General features: G+C 35.3%; 3 protein-coding genes across 8 annotated transcripts in view; 2 read left to right on the top strand and 1 right to left on the bottom strand.

Annotated features, from left to right (window-relative positions):
• Positions 1-1225: 1225 nt before the first annotated feature.
• LOC124410713 (ubiquitin-conjugating enzyme E2-24 kDa) lies at positions 1226-5805 on the bottom strand. Of its 5 annotated transcripts, none has more exons than XM_046889303.1 (6): positions 5366-5805; positions 3442-3573; positions 3303-3353; positions 2904-3036; positions 2341-2488; positions 1226-2006 (listed from the first exon to the last, which is right to left on the bottom strand). In XM_046889303.1, exons 2-6 carry the CDS (start codon positions 3570-3572, stop codon positions 1909-1911), a joined length of 561 nt encoding a protein of 186 aa, XP_046745259.1. In that variant the 5' UTR covers position 3573; positions 5366-5805; the 3' UTR covers positions 1226-1908. The 5 variants fall into 5 exon arrangements, with proteins under 5 accessions (XP_046745259.1, XP_046745262.1, XP_046745261.1 ...); XM_046889306.1 differs by lacking the exon at positions 5366-5805 and adding an exon at positions 5122-5144; XM_046889305.1 differs by lacking the exon at positions 5366-5805 and adding an exon at positions 4913-5070.
• A 755-nt stretch (positions 5806-6560) lies between these two features.
• On the top strand, positions 6561-11098 carry LOC124410394 (RING-type E3 ubiquitin-protein ligase PPIL2). The gene is made up of 9 exons (XM_046888724.1): positions 6561-6700; positions 7345-7711; positions 8136-8301; positions 8644-8792; positions 8997-9120; positions 9206-9354; positions 9437-9588; positions 9701-10039; positions 10540-11098. Exons 1-9 carry the CDS (start codon positions 6669-6671, stop codon positions 10625-10627), a joined length of 1566 nt encoding a protein of 521 aa, XP_046744680.1. The 5' UTR covers positions 6561-6668; the 3' UTR covers positions 10628-11098.
• A 295-nt stretch (positions 11099-11393) lies between these two features.
• The window catches only part of LOC124410641 (leupaxin), a 46133-nt gene continuing 36022 nt past the window's right edge, over positions 11394-21504 (top strand). Inside the window, exon 1 of one of the 2 annotated variants that reach the window (XM_046889157.1) lies at positions 11394-11525. In XM_046889157.1, coding sequence (XP_046745113.1) covers positions 11513-11525 — 13 coding nt within the window. In that variant the 5' untranslated portion in view covers positions 11394-11512. Of the gene's footprint in view, positions 11526-15718; positions 15907-21504 lie in introns of those variants that run through there. The other variant, XM_046889154.1, reaches the window with a different exon arrangement.

Raw genomic sequence — 21504 nt, 5'->3', positions numbered from 1 at the left:
TTTATGAGGATCTAATACTGTCTATCCTTAGCACATATTTGTCTAGCTATTATAACTTATTAAAATAAATAAACTATAATTACGTATTCGTTTATTTCAAACCTGTTATTTAATGTCTACTTTTGAAATATTTGATTTTACTGATTTACTATTTTCTTATAATTGTAGGAAGATGTAACAAAAGATCAGAGATTGCTGGTTTTGGAAAGAAATAAGTACACGATTATGTATAATCTAGTTTATTTAATCTTGATATCAACGCCACTAACTAGCAGACTAACATTTACCATATTGAATATTAAACGAAACTTGAATGTTTCTTCTACACGGAGTCATTCAGAATAGGAAGTTGCAGTAATTGCACTTAGTACCACAGCCCACATTTGCATTGAAAATGTCCACATAATAGTTTTACGCGTGAAATAACTCTGTAACAATTTTCCACAACTTCCATTACTGCAGCGCTCGTAAAATAATAATGATAATGTTCAATAATAATTATGTAAATGATAATGATCAGGGAATCTTCAATGCACAAGGAAATCAGAGAGATTCACATTAATTACGAAATCAATAAATAATTATTAGATTGAGAGATCTATGATAATTGATAATTTCGAATTAGCTTATATAGAAATACATATATTTAAAAAATAAAATTAATAAAAAACAAAAGAAAAGAAAAAAAAAAAAAAAAAACAAGGAATGAACAAAAGTTTCATTTATACTTTTTTAAATTGAAGACTAATTTCTCTCACCTAGAACTGCTAATTTTTGGCTGAACACATTTAATAGTAATGGCTGCCGTTGCAGATACTACAACAATTAATTAAACATAGCTATTACTCTTCTGATTTTAAGCTTATAACTTCATCCCATTGTTTCACGCATTAAAAGGATACCTAATATACTTTTTAAATGAAAATAGAATAAACAAAAACATTATTATAGCCAGACACATTAACTAATATTCAACGATCACTCTACCCGCAGCTGGATAAAAATTCAGGTCAAAGTTACAATGATATTGATTATACTAACTTTAATATACAGGAAATAATATTTATTTACAATTACAATGATTTTAGCAAGTGGCCCCAAACACTCGAACGGTTTACGAATATCACTGCTAACAACTACACGACGAAGACGACGCTGCGTTACATTAGTGACATACAACTCATATGAATTCAGGCAGTCAGTTTTCTTTTTTCTTAGATAATTAAAAATAATTTTCGTAAAATCAATGTCTTTACACAACGATTAATAATACCAATTGAGTGATGAATGATGGAAAAATATAAAATTACCTTAATAATTAAAAATTATGATGACAATATTAAAGTTGAGCGTATACAAAAATATTGGAGGGGTGGTGGCGAAAGGTATGATCGTCGGGGTGTGAGAGAGTTGGGCCTCTATATTCGCATCTTAATATCTAAGTACCTAGGTATTTACTTACAGTTTATCATTTAATATTATTATAGTTCGTGACCTCTCCTATCCTAAAAGTATCAGTATAATCGGACAGTATTGTTGGTTTCACAATACGATCAATTTAAATACTAGCTTGTCATAGTTTGGGTTGAAATTCTCCAAGCTCATGCCGATTTATAGTTTAATCAAACATACACTCGATCACTCTTATTACTTCGTTTGCTCGTTCATTTTAACACTCATTCGTCTTAGGCACATGACATACTCAATTCAACATAAAAGCACAACACATTTACGTCGATAGCTGTTCTCAAGTTTGTACACCTCAGCTGTTGTTCAAAGCTGCCCTGATTAAGCAGTTCTAGTTAAACATCTTAAGGATTACATCAGCCAGGTAACAACAAGAGCTCACAGCTGGTGATATATTGGCATGAGGCTAATAGGAGACGAATTCAAGAGTTGAATAAATGTTCATGTGGCGTAGCGCTTGGTCCAGAGTCGTGCTATACGATCGTGTTCTTCCCTGTTTTGCAGATATTGCGTTGCTATACTACCGACCAAGGGATCAGCTGAAATTTATCACATCAGACATTATTTTCACCTTTATAACAGCGTTAAACTAAACTTGAATAATTATTATCCAAAAAATTGGAAATTGTTGGCGGAAATTCAACACAGATGAAATGCATTTATCTCATCAATCAAATCACCAAAAATATTTTTAATTCAAAAAGGAATGTAAATTATTTGTTGATTCGGTCTGAATTTGAAACCAAATTTGAAATGTGTAAAATTCAATTGAGAGATATCACTGTAATTCCGTTACATATTTATTGCACAGTTTTTTTTTCGCCCGAAGTAAACGCGACAAATGATAACTGAGTAAAAAGCGAGGTAACACACCTGGATTGCAGTCTGTGAGGAGAGAACAGATGGAGAGTAGAACCTTAGAAATGGTGAGGGCAGGCGACCAGTTGTCCTTCAGAATATCCAGGCATATTACTCCTTGGCTATTTATATTACAGTGATAAATGCGTGTTCGAAACGTGACCTGAAAATATACAATAAATTCAAGATACCTACGCATTAACAGTCGTAATACTTATGCATATTGTTGCATTTGCATCTATGACTTTTCATACGTATAAAAGTTTGTGAATCATATAATTTTTTGGTGCACGCCTTGACAGACAATTTCCATATAAAACGCATGGAAAGAGTATGTTAGCCACAGAATGTTATTATGAATTTATTTGAAAAGCTCTGTACAAAAAGTGCGAAGTTCCTGAGCATATACTCTTCTAAAAATCGTCAATATAAATTTTATCTCAAACTGTTAACAATGGTATTTCTCATATACTTTTTGTATTCTTAGTATTTCAAGTCATATCCATTATCAGTTATAATACTAGATGGCATGCACTAATTTGCAGGTGCCACTGAGATGATGGCAATGTTTTGCATACCTTAGGAGGCTTGAAGGGATATTCGGGAGAAAAGTGAATATCCAGAAAAAATACTCCTCCTTCGTAGACAGAGCCAGGTGGTCCTAATATAGTGGATACCCATTCGTACAAATTGTCCCCCTTAGGCCCGGCACTGTGGAAAAACACAGAGTTGTGTAAAAAATACATCTTACAAGTAATTAGAAGCTCATACGTTCATTAATTTGTCAAGAAAAAATATATTTCACCCATAAATAGTTAGAATGAATGAGATTGCAGTGAAGAACTCTGATTTTAGTCTTTCAATTATGAGTTTTGCGAAGAAGACGATAAAGTTTAAAGCATATATGTGCAAATGCAACCTTAACAAATGAATTTAGTTATTGAGAAAAAAATCATTTTCATCAACTTTTTACAGACCTGCAATTAGGTGGAGGATCCAAAGTGATTTCAGCTAGTTCCTTTTGTATCCTGCAACATGGATTAAAATTGTAAGTTTTGCAACCAAATAATCAGCAGACAATGGATTTGCACATTAGAAAATATGAGGAGTCAGTACCTTTTCGCAGAAGTTCCCAGCGCCTTAGACATTTTTGGATTTGGTTTTGCCTCCTTGTTTTCTGGTTTATTATCTGCCAAAGAGGAACCTCGGCCTCGTCCTGTGCCACTTGATCCAGCCCCGGATGACATACTTGAATGAAACATAAACGTGTAAAATGAAATTTACATCAATCAATAGATGTAGTGCATGATATATACGCGTAGCAGGTACTGACTGAACACTTCATTTTTTGAGTTAATTAGCAGTTGATAACTCGTGAATTGACTTGGGAGGATCAGTTTCTACTTAAAAAACAAAGATTGTGTCTGTTTTCTTGTAAGGAGCGACGAACAGCTTTCTAATAAAAATGGGAAGGTTTGTAAGAAGTGTTCAATTGAATCAGCTTTAAGTGCCGTCGAATCGGCTGGATTTTTCTAGTTCTTCATTTAAGGATTCTGTCAGACGAAGTATAATCAAGGTAATCTAAATACAATACCATCATTTGATATTGTACGGAAATCTAACATTGAATTCATTTGGATAAAACGAGAATGTGATCGCTGTTGAAAATAAAACCTCGCCAATTAAGTGTGATTACAATATCAGAGGATTGTTATAAGTAAAAAAACTGAAATAACAAGATTACAAGTTCCTAAAGAAATTAGGTGGAATCCTATTGCGGTGTCGGAATTTCCAGCACTCTTGGGTACATTAGTCCTGCAACGATTAAACAGAGCTTCAGGAATATATGGAAGGTAGATTCTTTCAAAAATAAAGGAGGTAATCAACATACCGTGTACAATATGTGACTAATTCTAGAGCAGGCGACAAACAAGTTGTGTGTCATTGATAAAAGTGTCGCGACCTATTAATTGTTGAACAAGTATTCGGATAGCCTGTGCTTACCGTTGCTTTGATATTTGTCAAGTATTAAAAACTGTCTATTACGATCGTTGAGCGAATTGTGCAAACAAATGTTTTTAGACGGAACAATGCAAATCTAGCACATGGAAGTATAAAACACCTGTCATTGCTAATGCGATATATTGAAGGCAATGGGTACGGAAAAAAAAAATTTACAAACAGTAAAAACTATGTATGAAAGTTGGAAAGACTTGTGCGATCTTCGGATTCTAACCACAAACGAGGAGCTAATAGTGGCATGTAAATTGTGATTGCAGTTTTTAATCAGAACTGTCTGAATGAAATATTCACTTGTTCCTTGCATCGGGAGCTAAGTAAATAAGAATAAAGAAATAAGATCAAGAAGGAGACGTTAGTGACAGATTGGCAAATTATACATACGTTGAGAAAATTAAAAGCCGAATAACAAAATTGTTAAAACAATGCAAAAAACGATCAAATATCAATGGCACGAGGTATCCGTAGGTACTGTGAAATTACGTGCGTGTGTGTCTGCTTGGGAATATTTTATTCGAGTCCATGCTAAGTATGTACGTATAAATCTACGTCTAGAAGGTGAGCTCACGAATTTGCGGTGCTGTTCGTCCGGATATCGAAATCGTCTGTAGATTGTAGATATCGTTGATATCGCGAAATGCAGAGTAAACGGACAACACTGATTGCGATAGGGCGATGGAGCACGTTGACATGAGAAACGACAAGCCAATTACTAGATAGAGAAGTTAGCGAAAGGGAATTAAGGCATGCAGGAGCAAAAATTTGTGCATGTATTACCTAAATGCACGCACACAGTGCAGAGACTTGTTTCAAGTTGTACGATTAGTCTGAAAAAATAATGTGTAAAATGAAGGATGAAGAGTAGAAGAAAAAGAAAAGTGACAAAAACTAGAGTAGAAGACAGAGGCATAGAGCGAAAAGGAGAAAATCGTGTTTTTTAACCGCAGTGTCAAACGCGAGGGAACTTGCGACCAGTAGCCACGGGGAGACAATCACATTGGAATATGGAATAAGTATGTACCTTGTGTATGAAACGCGTACGACGGCGTGTTTGCAAACAAGCAAATAGCGGCGGTCGGGATCTCGCGGCTGATAGCCGGTATGCTTGCCGGGTGTCGAGGTAAACGTTAAACACAACGGCGAGAGCTCGCCGGATTTGGATAATGGAGGTGCTGCACCGTCGCGACGTGCAGCTCGGGTCTTCAGACTCCTCTGGCTGAGGCCTTGGAGGCCGCCCCAATAACCCGACTGCGAACCCAACGCGGCGTCCTGAACCTTTATTAACCACCGATTTACTTCACGCTATCATTTGCTCACTGCCATAAGATATCACGAGCCTAAAACATACGCCGATACCCTCCTTTATCCCGTTTTTGCTAATGGACTATTTTTTATTTTCATCGGAAGCTCCGCTGCTGCTGCTGGCTGCTGCTGTAACCAACCAAAGAAAACACAAGCGCACAAAGGGAAGAATTTGAATCGCCCTCTCCTGACTGGACCCCCGGAAGACTACTGCTGCCCAGTTGTTCTCAACCAGACGGTTTTCTGTCCTTTACATGTTAGTTCATGCTCCTTCTTGACCGACTGAGCTCACCTTTCCTACAGTTCTTGCAATTACTCGATAGCAGAGTTATTAAACCGATTTTTACTCTCGCAATGAGTTGATCGGGAAGAATATACTCATAGAGCATCAAGCTATTCGTTAAGTTTGAAAAGAAAATTTACTACGACGGGAATATCTGCGCTATTCCGTGCTCAAATATGGCGGTTCCATTTACGGACTTCACATATTTTGCTTACAAAACCAGTTCACGCCCATAAAACTATGAAAGTAGGGTTGGTCCTCAGTTTTAAGTGAATCGTAAACAATTTAAACATCAATTTTATGTTAATTAACACTGGAATTATGGTGTTGTTCGCAAAATTGTTAATCGTCGGTATCTGACCAACAAAACTAATTTCTTTGTCAATTATATCGAAGATTCGTCCCTTAAGTCCTGCAGAACTCACGCTACCCCTATCAAGTTATCAAATCTGAAGAGGATAAAGTATATTCAGTATTTTCCTTCTCAATTTATTCGGGAAACTATGTTCCTAGTTACCGACCATCCATTCTCCAAGTCACCGAAATGCTCAGGATTGATCGTCACTGCCGCAAACACCAAATTTTGAAGCACTTCACTAGCGTTCCTAGAGCGGCTTTGCTTCGAGCAAGTGACGCAGTCAAAGAGAGCGCTTCGGACGCGTGTATTTATTGGACTTCATTTTGACAAGTTAACATATAAACTTTTTCCCTCTGATCGAATAACAAATAAAATATCACCATGGGGAAGCGACAGCATCAAAAAGATAAAATGTGAGTATTTTTAAAGCCTCCCAAAATTTTTATCAGCAGTAAATTGTGAGATTTTCCATATCAATTTTGAGGTTATAGTCGTATCAGTATTTGGGCCATGTTAAATTTTGACATCGTAATAATGATCTCACAATCCAGATATTCAATCAATTTGCCTACTTTATGAGACGACCTTCTTTCATTGTTATCAATACTTGACAAGACTTATTTCAGAGTTCATGGACATGCAAAAATCGTCATAACCTTCACTGTACCATGAACTGTCATTCAATTTCTGGTTATCTACTTTTCACAAATGTATTACTTCATTTTACGTACATTCTTACCAAAATGTACAGTCAACTTAAATCTGGTAGGGTTTGATCTACACTCCTGAAGAATTCGAATTCAAAATTTACCATAATGACGGAGAAAGCCTAATTGGAAAACCCGATTGTATTTGGTAACCAAAAGGTCAATGACTATTAAATTTTTAAGTATATTTTAATACTTGCATTCTATAATACAATTTAAATGATATCCTTAGTATCAAAATTTAATACAACAATTATTAATCAATGCCTCAGTGTAAATATAAAATGTTTAAAAATCATTGGGTTTATATGACAAAATCGATGAGCTAAATATAATTGTTTACATTATAGGTACCTGACCTATACGGAATGGACAACATTGTACGGTGGCAAGAAATCGGGAACCTTAGAATCGACAGAGGACACAACATTCCGTCGTTTGCCATACAATCATTGTTGTGTGAGCCTGCAACCCTTTGAACATCCGTACTGCGATGTGGATGGAAATGTGTTTGAGCTGCAGGCGATCGTGGATTATATTAAGAGGTTCAAGCATAATCCAGTGACAGGAAAACCTCTGGATGCCAAATCTTTGACTAAATTAAACTTTTATAAAAATGCCGAGGGCGAGTATCACTGCCCTGTTCTTTTTAAAGTATTCACTAAACATTCTCACATTGTGGCTGTAAAAACAACAGGAAATGTTTATTCTTACGAGGTATGTCAGGCTATCTGGGATTTTTCCAGTGCACTATGCTTTGTAAATATGACTTGAAGGTATGAGTGTGTTAAAACCTCAATTAGTCAGTTGCAGATGTTGCTGGTGGCGAATTATCAGTTTATGCCCGTCATCAGCAGTTGAGAATATCGTGACGAGTTATATTCACTGATTTCCAAAGAAATATCCAAGTTAATCGATTTTGTTATCAACCACAATCATAGAATTTCATCAGGTGTTTGGAAGGTTTTTTTTTTGGAAATCTTTCTAAGAGGTCGAAATACCTACCGAATGTGCTCTAAATGAAAAAAAAAAAATTTATGTACCTCCAGATTACTGATGCGTTTCATTTATATCCGCCAGGCCTGGTTTTATCTATCTTAGGTAGCAAAGCTTCTTCTGTAACTTGAATTCTTAATTCCAGGCGGTTGAGCAGCTGAACATAAAGACACGAAATTGGAAGGACTTGATAAACGACCAGCCTTTTGATCGGAAGGACCTAATCACTATTCATGACCCTAGCAACGCAAACAAGTTCAATTTGTCTACCTTTCACCATATTAAAAACAATCTGCGAGTGGAAGACGAAGGTTTGATTCTTTTTTGTAGAAAAATTCTTCCTATATTATGCCATCTAATGCAACATCAGTAAGGCGTGAAAAAAAAAGACAAAACTTGAAGAATGATCAAGTAAACTCAAGTAAACTTAGAAAAAATACCTCAGTTATTTGACGAAATTCGTACATATTTGCTAATGCATACTGAAAGCACTGCTCAAATGGTCTAGATATCTTGAGTTGTAACTTTTATGATCTTACAGCACATAAATTAATTTTTTTCACATGAGAATTTGCTTCTAGTTTCTATATTTTATCATTCAGATATGCCAATTTTATGACGATTCCCATTAACACTGTTTTTATGTACTGCAGAGATAACAAAAGAGCGCAAGGATCCCAATGCCAAGTTAAAAACTGTATCTTCTGAAACCAGAGAAATATTGGAGGAGTTGAACAGAGAATTCAAGCCTGTGGAGCCGAAAGATACGTCCACTAAAGATAAAGCAGACAAGTTCAATGCTGTAAGAGAAAAGACAGTTTTAATCCTTTGTCGATTACAATCTTTCGATATGTCAGCTTCTTTACCTGGCGAAAGTTCATCTCGATGTCTTTATTCAATGATGAACTGTTAATCAATATAAACGAAGCTCTGATGACTGAAATGACCACATAGATATGGTCAAAGGCCAAAAACATACTCATGGCTGATTGTTGTGTTGCTTCAGGCACATTATTCCACGGGAGCTGTGGCTGCAGGATTCACGTCGACTGTAATGCCAAGAGAGACGACACATGAAGCAGCGATCGTAGAAGAAGATTTAGTACGATATGAACGGGTAAAAAAAAAAGGTAAGTTTTAGTGCACGTGAATATATTGTAGTAGTTTTCAATTAATTCAATTTCCACGTAAACATTTTTTCGCTGGCATTTTCAGGATATGTACGGTTTATTACAAACTTTGGATCTTTAAATTTGGAGCTGTACTGCGACGTAGTTCCGAAAACTTGTGAAAACTTTATGAAACATTGTCAAGACGGGTATTACGACGGCACCAAATTGCACAGGTCTATTCGAAACTTTATGGTATGATTCTTCGATGCATATTCATCGTATAATTCAAGCTGTAATACCAACATCGATGTATGGAGCTTCATTTTCGGTGCAGATACAAGGAGGGGATCCCACAAACACTGGTAATGGTGGGACGTCAATTTGGGGCAAGCCATTTGAAGATGAATTTAAGCCAAATTTAGTTCACCAGGGACGAGGCATTTTGTCAATGGCAAATTCTGGTCCCAATACCAATGGATCTCAATTGTAAGTTTCTTGATAAAGAGTCCAAAGTGTTCAGTACTTTACTTACTGTAGTCATTAAATTTCGATTGTTCAAAGTGAACGTATTTACCATGAATAAAAATTTTTTTTACAGTTTCATAACTTACCGATCGTGTCGTCATTTAGATCGCAAGCACACAGTATTCGGTAAAATTGTTGGAGGATTAGACACGCTGAATGCGATTGAAAAAATCGAAGTTGATAACAAAGACAGGCCGATTGAAGATATAATCGTACAGCGTGCCCAAGTCTTTGTTGATCCTTTTCAGGAAGCAGATGAACAATTAGCTGCTGAACGGGCTGCTGAAATCCAGAGATTAGCACAAGAAGAATCAAACAAAAGATCTAAAAACAAAAATGATGGAGGCAATGTTCTCAAAGTGTATCGTAGTGGTGTTGGCAAGTATGTGCAATTCAATGACGAACAAACAAAGTAAGTATTTTCTCATGTCTCAGAAAAACCAGTCATTCATCTACATACTCAGTTATTTATAGACTGATAAAAGGACAAAAATGTACCTTGAAACTTACAAAACGGAAAGGAAAACTTCTGTTGCCTTCATTAAATTTCAATAGTTTTCTTAGCATCTTTTGTCCGAAAAATTAAAAATATTCAACAGAGCGGGCATCACTAATAATATCGTAAACCCAACATATCTCATTTATTCCATGTGGTACATATTTTTCATATGAAATTAAAATTCCTTTACAGAGTCGAGTCACAGTGGCAAACGGTCTTACAAAACGTTAAAATATCCTGGAGTAATAAAACTCTACAATCATTCTCAATCAGTTCTATTGTCAATCTTGTTTTCTTACATCTTCAGAGACGCTCAATTCCAGGCAGCTGATAATAAATAATACATTTGTCAAATAACATCAAAACATTTTTGCAATTAATTATTGAACTTTACAATTGTACGGTTTTTGCAGGACTGAAAAGGTAGACACGAGCAGTGAGCCGAAACCTAAGAAGATTAAAGATGCATCTTATACATTTAAAAATTTTTCTGCATGGTGAAGGAATATCTTTAAAAATACATTGTAATTATATTCATGAATTGTATAGTTTTATCAGTGTTAAATATTGCGCACAAAGTTGGAAATATTCACGAAAATTTTTTTTTTAACTAAATAAATATAACACCATAAAAAGAAACTCAACGCTTTATTCCTATACTAGAAATTCATCTGTTATATTAGCTTGCCTAAGTCTGTTACACTACATTATAACTGAAGCCAAAAATAAACTTATGAACTAAAAATAGTCACCAAAAGATGTTTTCCGGCTGTAGTAACATCTTTGGATTTGAGAGTAGACCATTTTTTATAAATAATAACATTTTCAAAAATGAAATATTGTATTTCGCATTGTTTCAAACAGGTTTTGCCATCTGAGTTTGTATACCTATATGTTATGTCTGGTGTCTGGATTTTTGTTTGCAAACACTTCATAACCAACGGAAATTCTTGGAAGGAAGTTTTTCATGTCTTACATCAATAAAGTTATGTTAATTTAATTAAATTTTAATGTATTACGTAAGTGAAGGGTAGAAAAAATAAATTGATAACAATGTGGGGTAAATTAATTTATAAATCACAACTGGATCAGATATATGCTTATATTCTACAAAATAATTGATGAAGAACGTAAATCAGCATTCGTCATACTCCATAATAGTATCGCAAGTCGACTAATCCGTTCTCAAAAAACAAGAACATTAGGCAAAGGCAGAGCGGGGCTCCTCCATGTTTGATGTTTCGCCGCTAGTCTCTTATCGAAATCCTTCCATATTGTCATCGGTGACGTACCGTCTTCGGATTGTGGACTTTTGTAATCAGTTTTTTAATAACAGTGCCTGTGAAATAGTGACCCGAACCTTCCCCGAGCCAACCGATCAAAGCTATGGATGACTTAGGTGAGTCCTTATTGAGTTGAATAATAAACAGTGACAAAAGTAACCTCAAATGTCGCACTTGCTAATTTGTAAGAGTGTGCATGTTATGTTTTTGCAAGAGTTTATTGCATTCGTCCTGTACCTGCCAGGTCGTTTAAACAAGAGCGAACATTTAGTTATGTTCGTGCATTCTCTCGTTTGCAATTCAAACGATATCGCATAATGTAACCAAATATGTATTATCGCCTTACAGTGTGCATTTTGATTGATGCGTCTTTGTCTCGCAAAAAACCGCGGGAATTTTCGAATTGTTACTCAAGTGTTGAGCATGTGGAAGAGATTGACAAAATGTCTGAAATATAATACAATACATTTCTGTAAACTATGATCTCTGAATATTTTTGTTCAATTTATGAGATTGAACTAATTTTTAAGGAGTTGAATTTCAAAAATATGAGTCTTTTATTTCTGTATTACGATTTAATGCTGGTAACCGCTTTTGAATTTATTACTTTGGATTGAACGTAAGAGGATTACTATACTACTATTACTGACGGTTGTTCAAAAGAACAAATCGAAATGTTGAAGTTTTTTTTATTTACACACATTAATCATGTTTTCTGTAGAAAGAAAATACAATCAGACTTATAGGGTTCGAAAACTAACACAAAGTTGATGCATTGCATCAAGGGATACTACAGACTCCTGTTTTATCGACCAATTAATTTTCACAAATTACTAGATAACCGTCAATCACTCGACAATACTCTGAATCTCCAACGCACGTGTTCTATCACGAAGAATAATAAAACGCGCATAATTTCCCTAAATCACAACGCTAATTCGGGGAATTCGCAGTAAACAAAATGAATCGTTCACAGGTGATGATGCGTCGTAAATGTTAAAATAACAAATGCCAAGTGACAGCGCGAAACGCCTCGATCGGCATGGAAACATGCGTCGATGATTTGAATAACATACATACACATAGACAGGCAGAGGCATCCACCTGCTAGGCGAATCGTTTTCGAACGTGAGGACGTCGTGACGACACGCGTCCAATGTGTACATACGTATGTAGTACTTACACAAACGAAATAGCGCCGAGAGGGGGGGGGGGGGGGGGGGGATCAAGTGCTTAACTATTATCTGGGTGGTCATGGCTTCGCGGGTCCGCGTCAGTCTTATCCCGACTTCTCTGAAGTTAGCTGTCAATCGCGCGCGTGATCGTTCAATCCGTGATCGGTCAGCACTTGTGCGTATAAACATGAAAACGTAGCGTGACGTAATTAGTGACCGTCGGTAAAGTGGGGTGGTTTAAATCGTATCATCCGAATGCTTTTACTTTTTATTTCAAACAACTTTTCATCGACAACGAAGGCGTTTGACTCGTTTGACCGATCGTTAAAATTTGAAAGTTTTAATCAATCCATTATTACTGCGTCGCATACACTTTCACGTCTATATGCGCCTTATCTATACCTTATCCCGAAGTATTTCGATTATGTAGGTATATACATATATATGTATTTAAAAATGATAACGGGCTCTCATGGTGAAATCTAGGACAAAATCGATCCAGGAATCCTAGTCCTATTAACCATGAAGTAATAACTAAACAAGTTTTTCCCGCCGTCGTTCGTTCCTTCTTTGGCTGGATTTGATTTTCTTATTTTTGTTTCCTGTCTTCTTTATTTATTCAGTTTGGTGTCTTCAGTTGTAAACTTTCCAGACACGGGAGTTTGAATTTTTCTGCTGTTATACCCGTCGAGTTCCATATGTTGAAATGCCTTTTTCAACACAGAAAATATGGTATCAATTTTTTCACACCGTGATTGTAATCAAGCTTACTTTTGCAATCTCATCATATTCTTGAGCGTTACGTTAAAATCGGTTGATTTAATGTTTTGCAAAGTCACTGTCAAGAACGTGCGATACTTTCAATTGCAGATATTTTGATTTATCACTATTATGTATTATTAGAGATTCTGAATTGCATTTCATGTATCGTCCTGTATTTAAATCTCCCTTATAAAACGTGAATAGAAGCAAGAGAAAAGGCCAAATGTCTCTTTAAGTTTCTGTTATGTAAACGGCGATTATAGCACAACAATTTCTTTATTCTTCATTTTCCATGCATGGCATCCAAAATCCAAACACTTGATACCTTGCGCTAAACGTGCAGTTTTGTAATCAACCAGGTTCGTCGATTTTGGGGGATCTTACGTAATTATACACTCGTACACGTGCCTAGTTTTTATCGTTTCCGATTCGTTAGAGGAACGGGATGTTAAACAGCGGTCTTTCACACCTCAAGATCGTTAATGGGGAAAAACGGAAAGAGACCTGAAGTCAGTAACGTTAACGTAACGAAACATAGAACAGAAAAATCACTATTTTGCAATTTTATGGTGACTTCGAAGTAGCCAAAGTTCCAAAATATGTGCATATATTTTTCCTTTTTACAATTTGCTGCATCTCAGATATTCCTGAAATTCCGAGATAACAATTTTATCCAAAACTTGAACGATTACAATCACGTTGCCAACTTCAGCTTCATAAAACGGAAGCTCAACAACCGATCGCAAATAGCATCTACCAGTGTTACCAATCTTTTTTAACGCCGGTACCATAACCTAAGAACCAAAACGAACGAGGAATGACGGTTTTTTGTGTGTGATGTATATCGAAAAACAATTGATTTTTATTTTTGTGACGTATAGGCGAATTTTACATCTCTTATTACGATAGTGTGTATAATATCAATCCTGTAGGTTATTATACGGTATACTTAAATACGTATACATACAGAGATAATATATAACATAGACACGTTGAAAACAAGAAGTACTTCTTTCATTTATATAATTGCCTTGTTATAGAGCTTCGCGGAATCCTTTTATTCTGTTTAGCATGTATATTCATTGACTATATATGGCCCGTGCAATCAAATAAAGGTTCGATAAATTTATTTTAGTCCAACATAAGACATTTTTTTATCGACGATTTTTTTTTGTAAGACTGCGAAGCGTATAATTTTATAATAAACTAATTTTTATGAGAAATTCAAATTTTTTCATGAACTAGAACCCGTATACAGGGTGGACTTGAAATTCAGAATTTGAAATGTTCCAAAATACAAGATTCGGAAAATTGAAGTTACGATATAACAGAGTTCCGAAAATTAAAGTTTTGATATAATAGTAAAATTCTGAAAATTAAAATATACTCACACAGCGTAGTTTACTAAACAAGTAGGTGTAAAAAATTGGAATGTCCACGATTCCGAACGTAAAAACATGGAAAATCCAAAACAAAGAAAGATCAAATCGGTAAAATTTCTCCAAGCCAGAAATTGACGGAACTAAAAATCTTCTCACTTCAAAATTTCGATATTTCAGATTTTTACATTTTCTCATTTTCACATTTTCGAAACTCTGACTTGTCGGAATATCCCCTTCCCGCATTTTGTCCTTCCGGAATTTTTCCCTTTCGAATATCAACCCTGCCCCGCATGCAGGACCCAAAATCCAACCGTCGAATTGCATCGGTATCATCATCAGCATTGCGACTTCGACCATGCCGATCCATTTCCGAACGATCGGCTCGCCGATCTGCAAAACTATACAAGAAGCAACTCATGAATAAATACAACATGCTAACCGCGAACAACAAGCTCCGCGTTATCATTCCTAGACATTTCTCAAACCATTCGTTTGTCCGTCGTTCCATTCGTCCGTTCGTTCATCGGACGTAGTAGCAAACGTGCCAAGGATTGTATTTTTAGTAGAGATACCTAGTAGCCAGTGACACGGTGCAACGTGCGTCGGGCTGGACCGACGACGGTGGGAATCTGCTACAGGGTGATGGTAGGCTTGAAATATACCTGGTCATGCCTACGCGACTCTTCTTCTAGCTCTTCTCATCCTTGGTATTCAATTCCGCGAGGAGAAGCTTTGGAAGTTAGTCAGAAGAAGCGAAATACATCAAGCGAGAATCCTTTCTTCGATAGTCCAATTCCTTTATCGTCACTTTCCATTTACCTACACGGCAAAATGCGATCGCTAAGAATAGAAGGTCTTTTTAGTTGATCCTGGTCCCGAAAGTCTTGAGTCCTGGATCTCCAATTGCATCGTTATTCGGAAGTTTTAACGACTTTACACTAGTTTTTTGAAAAGCGTGTGCAACTGAACAGTGTGCTAAAGTGTACAAGTGGTTGGCGTTTGAGTGATCAAACAGTGTGCTGGATAATCACACGTGTTTTGTGACTTCGACTGGATCATTCTACACGTATTTTATCGTTCGATAATGGCCATGGATCGTTCAATGTACGGCAAGGTGGAACCGGGTGCTACTTATCAACCGTATCGCATCACGGTGAAAAATGGATCCTCACCAGGATGTAAGTCATTCATTGTTGTCAGTTCACATTGTATTGGCCCTTCCTCCCAATTGTGCTTTGTATGAATATCCGATGTGTGTCCGCTGCAAGTGTGATAGAACAAGGTTCGATTTTATTTGAAACCTATTGTGAAGATAACTATAATAATACAAATGTTTAGGGTATAGTTTAAATATCGTGTATTATTTGTTAGACAGATCGATGTGATATTCTACTTGAGAAAAGGACCACGACGATATGGTTCCGTGTTTTAAATACTTTTAACATTATTCGCCTTGAAACTGCGGAATCGTTTTACCAGCTTCCTTCGACTTTGGAAATGATATTTCGAAAAACTGTCAAGTAACAATAAAAAACACTTTGAGATATGGAACTAACGATATTTACTTTTGTGGTATGTTTTGTAGCTATGCAAATTAATGTATTTCACGTCTAATACCAATTTTAGAAGTTGGGTTCTATATATATGTTTCAAGTTTCAAAAAAGGATATAAACTGACGTTTCGTCCGGCTTTTTAATACTAAATATTGTTGAACAACGTGGCTTTAATGTCATACTAAGTAAGCAGCATCCTTTAAGATGCCATTGATTTTGTCTATTTTTCAAGCACCTACTCATCTCGTTTATCTGAAATAGCTATTTATGTGGCATGCCCGTAAACCGCCTGTTTTTTTGGCAAGGATAAAGATTTCAGGACAAGCTGAAGGCGAGCCGGAAGCGAGTACTGAAATTATCGGAGCCAAAAAACGGTTTACGGGCATGCCACATATAATATTTTTTACGCTATGGGCATTGAAAAGCAAAACGAAGAGTGACGTTATGTCGCAATCTCTTCGACGAAGCTACTTTATTCGGCAGTTTGGGATGCGCACTTCGAACTGCGCATCAAAACTACGGAATAAAGACTTTATTCCGCAACTTTGTTCGCTGCCGTATAAAGCGTCACTTTACGGAACGAAAACTGCCACAAAAAGTGGACTTTTCAATGCCCATGACCGTAAAAAATAAATTATTGCGGTTCGTAAGAATCATTTCGATGGATACTTTTATCGGAGAACCCGATTCATCAGAAAATTTGTAAACTTTCTAAATCAAGAAATTTCTAAATTTTTATCCCAATCTACCAAAGTTCGAATCAGCAAATGCCATGTTTGTAACATTGAACCTATAGCTTGACTGTAAAGTTTGAAGATAAAGGAAAAGCGATCGATTCATATACACAGAGAAATAAAACACGATACTTGCGGTAAGTAACCCCACGATATACGCACCCTTGTGTACAAGTTACGACTGTTATATATATAGTCTAATTTGATATTCAGGAAGTGTAAAACAGAACCGCGTTGGCCGTCGTCCAACATTTGTGTATAAGAAAATAAAAATGACAACTTTAATTTTACCTACATGTATTATATATATATATATATATATATATATATATATATCGTGTACGTAAATATCTTTACTTTAAAAAAGTATGTTTACTCGTATTTCTTTACTACGTTCAAAGCTACAAAGAAATGCAGTTTTTCTAAAATATATACGTATAAACGTGGACAGGAATATGATATCTTGAAAGACCCTGGAAATAAAGTCTCCGTCGGTCGAGAATAGAGCTAGTTTTGAATGAACGACACTGCATTATTATTCTCGCCTAGCTCTGGAATACACATATTATCTCTTTACTACGTGTCGTTAACTTTGCGACGTGAGGATCCGATTCTCTGTTTCAGAATCAGAAAAAGGCGCGACGCTCAGTAAAAATGGTCTGACGTAAGACGTGATTTTCTTTATTCAGTGTTTCATTCAACCTGCGGCAATATTCACACGTGTTTGTTTAAGATTGCCATAACGCTTTAATATCTTCATTTCAAAATGCATAATCTCGAGTGCTGCTCTTGACGTGCTGCTTAATGTTTAAACGAAATTTCTTTATTAATATAATACTCTTTGTTTGTTTACTTTACGAGGCACGAAATTGAGGTTAGGATCGCGCAATGCCAGATATATTCGCGACAGCGCATGCGCATCTCTTTTCAGTACTTCGCGCATGCGCATTCGCCGACTCACTCGAGTGGTGGAAACGCGTATCTTGTCTACGGAAAACACGCATTAAAAAAGGCATAAAAAATACTCTCGTTGTATAAAATTATTTGTTCATTCTGCGGGACTTATCAAGCATGTTCGTTTCGTTTAAAAAAAAAAAAAAAACAACAACAACAACATTCTAAAGTTTCAAAATGCTGAAATTTCCTCGCTCAATAAATTGAAATTTTCTTCCAGTTATACTGATCGTTCGGTGCTCAATTTTTCTAATCATTTATATGGCTAATAATACTTATTGTTGTTTTTATTACACAATGTTTGAGAACCGTTAGAATAAAGAACTGAAAGTACAAGTATGTACATTTGCGTACATATCTGGACATTGTCTGAATAAATACTGCAGATATTATAACGTTACGTCACGATTCTATCATGGGTATAAATACTTGTATATGTATTGTAATAGACTATCAGTTTGTCCAGATGAGCTCGTGGCTAATTCGTATGATAAATAGCTTCGGTGAATATAAAATGACCAATCCACATACCATTTATGATCAGTGTATGTATGCATCTGTATATATATATCACTGCAACGAGAATAGAAGAAGCAGAAGCAGAAGAAGAAGAAGAAGAAGAAGAAGAAAAAGTTGATCAATTAGTCAGCTACGAAATACGTAGCGCAGCCCTCATTGCCACGATCAGTCAGAGTCAATCTAAGTTCTGAAGATCAATCTTATAAAGTTTCTTCTTCTGATGCTTCCGACGTCAACTTCTCTCGATGAGGAAAAAAATAAATTCATAACGGTACAAGAAGTAATGAAAACTTATACTTTATTCGTCATTGAAAGAGAAGAGAAAAAAAAACAACCTTTCAAAAAAAAAATCTCAGGTTCTTTGGTTTCTTTTTCAAAATTTTTTATAAATCATCTTGGAACTGAAATTTACTATCCATTCAATTTTTTAAATGTTTGATGTCAATTATTGGTATAAATTGAGGTTTTTTCAACTTACTTGCGTTTTTATATATATGTTTACTTGTAAAATTTGAAGTAATCGAACCGTGACTTTCTTTTTTCCTTTTTTTCTTTTTATAGATAAATGCAACTTTTATGAATTCCATGCCTGCAACCCAACAAACGTCTGACCCTTACCACTTTTGATTTTGTTCAAAAATTTATTTTTTGCACTTTCCCCAACTGGTTCATCATTTATAAATATTGAGAGTAATTTTGAAAAAGGACGTATTTCAAAATTCTCATAAGACCGGACCCCATGACGGGCTGATGATTTTTCTATTTTTTTTGGCACTTTTGATTTTTTGATCAACTGAAACATTGTATAAACGGTATCAAAATTTTTTTTAAATTCTCCAAACTTTTATTTTTCACTTCGAACATTTCTAGACCGGTTTCAAATAAGTTGAATGTGCCAAAAAAGTAGACTAAAATTTCCCCATACTGAAGAACCGATCTAGAAATGTTTTGAGTAAAAAAACATAAGTTTTGAGAATTTTCCGACCGTTCAAACAATATTTTAGTTGATAAAAAAAAAAAAAATAAAAAAAAAAAAATAAAAAAAAAATAATTTAAAAGTTCTAAAAAGGAAATAGAAAAAAATCGGCCCATCACGGGCCTTGTTTTAAAATATTTCGAAAAGAAAATATAGTTTTTGAGAATTTTAAAAAAAGCTTCTCTCCAAAATTACGCTTAATATTTATAAATAATTAACTAGCTGGATAAAAAAATATGAATAATTTCTGAATATTGTTTCAGAGTTGGGACAAAGGCAGAAAAATTTTTAAACAAAATCAAAAGTCGTGAGTGTCAGATGTTTGTTGGGTTTGCATGGAATTCACCATACATATAGTTGTGTACCATTCAAAACACGTGTCGTTATAACGACGTGATCCACTGCGTAGGGTTAACGGCCTCGTACAATTCTGGCATCAAGACTGCAGTTACGTGTATGCATATGTTACATATGCATAGATTGCCTGCACTGATAAATATATGATTTATCATATGAGACTAGCGATGAAACTAATGAGCCGGTAATCAATTCCACAAGGTATGACGGTCAGCGACTTGGAAAATATGTCGTAATCTTGTATGGAAATATTTGTGGAGATGTCAAATGACGAAATGGAGTTTTAACTTCATTCAAAATTCATTGTAAATATTGAGACTAAAATGCATTTTAGTTTATTTATACTTGAGACTTACCTTTCTCCTCTCTGAATAAAAGTGTTTATCACGTGTAGGTCGATATACAAAACTTGAAAAAAAAAATATCAACGTGTTTTACAGTTGAGGAGATGGTTTGAAGAATATAAGAGAACTCTATAACATTATACCTCTTTGCAAAGTGTTTTTTATAATTTATTACAAACCATATATCTGATTAAGTAAGACTGCAAGGATAAAAGTAAAGAAATTACTGTAATCCAACAAAATGATGAATGGAAAGAAATATCAACTAGAACTTTTGAAACTGAATTTAACCATGGAAATCGAGACGAGGATGAACGATAGCTGCGATATCTTCTCAACGAATATATTCTTGGCCGTGAGTTGATTGAGTTCGTAAAATTCATTTGTTTTCTTATCACTTTTTTTTTTTTCTTTTTTCATTTCCTTGTTATTTCTATTCTTCTTTATTTACTTCGGTGTTCGTTCGAAAGGTAAAGAGTAAAGACCTTGTCTACGCGCATACGTATACCTCGTGTGTTGATTCAAACCATCCGTTGCCAACATAGCAGGGATGCACAAATTCTCTTCGTTTTGTACCGAGGAACACACGTGAGAACCATTTAAATATTTTAAGAAAAAAAGAAGAAAAAAAAAATTAGATAATATATTTTTTATACTTCTATTATACTCGACTATAAAACATTATTATACTATAATAATTGATTAAAAATTATACAATCCGAAAACCAAAAATTGAACTCACAGACGTGTTATATTTGAAAGTGAAATTCGGTGTAAATTTGCTAATTACAATGACGTGAAAAACGTTGTCATCAGGTTTTCTGTTGAAAAATATGTGCTGGAGTGAAGTTCGTTAATGATGCTTCGATTTTGTGCATCCCTGATTTGAAGCTCTTCCCGGAAATAGTAATCATCGGTTGCCGCACGTTCAAGCTGCGTACCCACTTACGGTCGTGCTTTTCTTTCCGTTTTCCGTTAGTCTTCGTTTTTTTTTGTTTTTCTTTCCCATAGAGCCGGTAATAACGCAGGCGTGTAGGTCCTTAGCATGAAACGGAATTATTTATGGAGAAAAATCTGGTATAAATACTGGGTTATTCGAGAAGTTCTTAGCGCAATGAAACGCAAAACAAAAAAAACAGATAACCAAAAAATACTTCAAATTAAGGAACTCTTATCTTCTCACGACGATAGTGCAATTTTTCAACGCATCGCAAATGCGTTTTTTTATTTTAAACTGTTCTGTAAGTCATCAACTCATCATCATTGTGTGCTAGTTTAGCATATTATACTTATACTGAGTGATTATCTAACGGGCGAATGGTTCGTCGTCCGCTACAA

Source organism: Diprion similis, chromosome 9, assembly GCF_021155765.1.
Source record: "Diprion similis isolate iyDipSimi1 chromosome 9, iyDipSimi1.1, whole genome shotgun sequence".
Taxonomy (NCBI): domain Eukaryota; kingdom Metazoa; phylum Arthropoda; class Insecta; order Hymenoptera; family Diprionidae; genus Diprion; species Diprion similis.
Note: the sequence above shows the minus strand (reverse complement) of the source record. Positions and strands in the feature narration are given on the sequence as shown.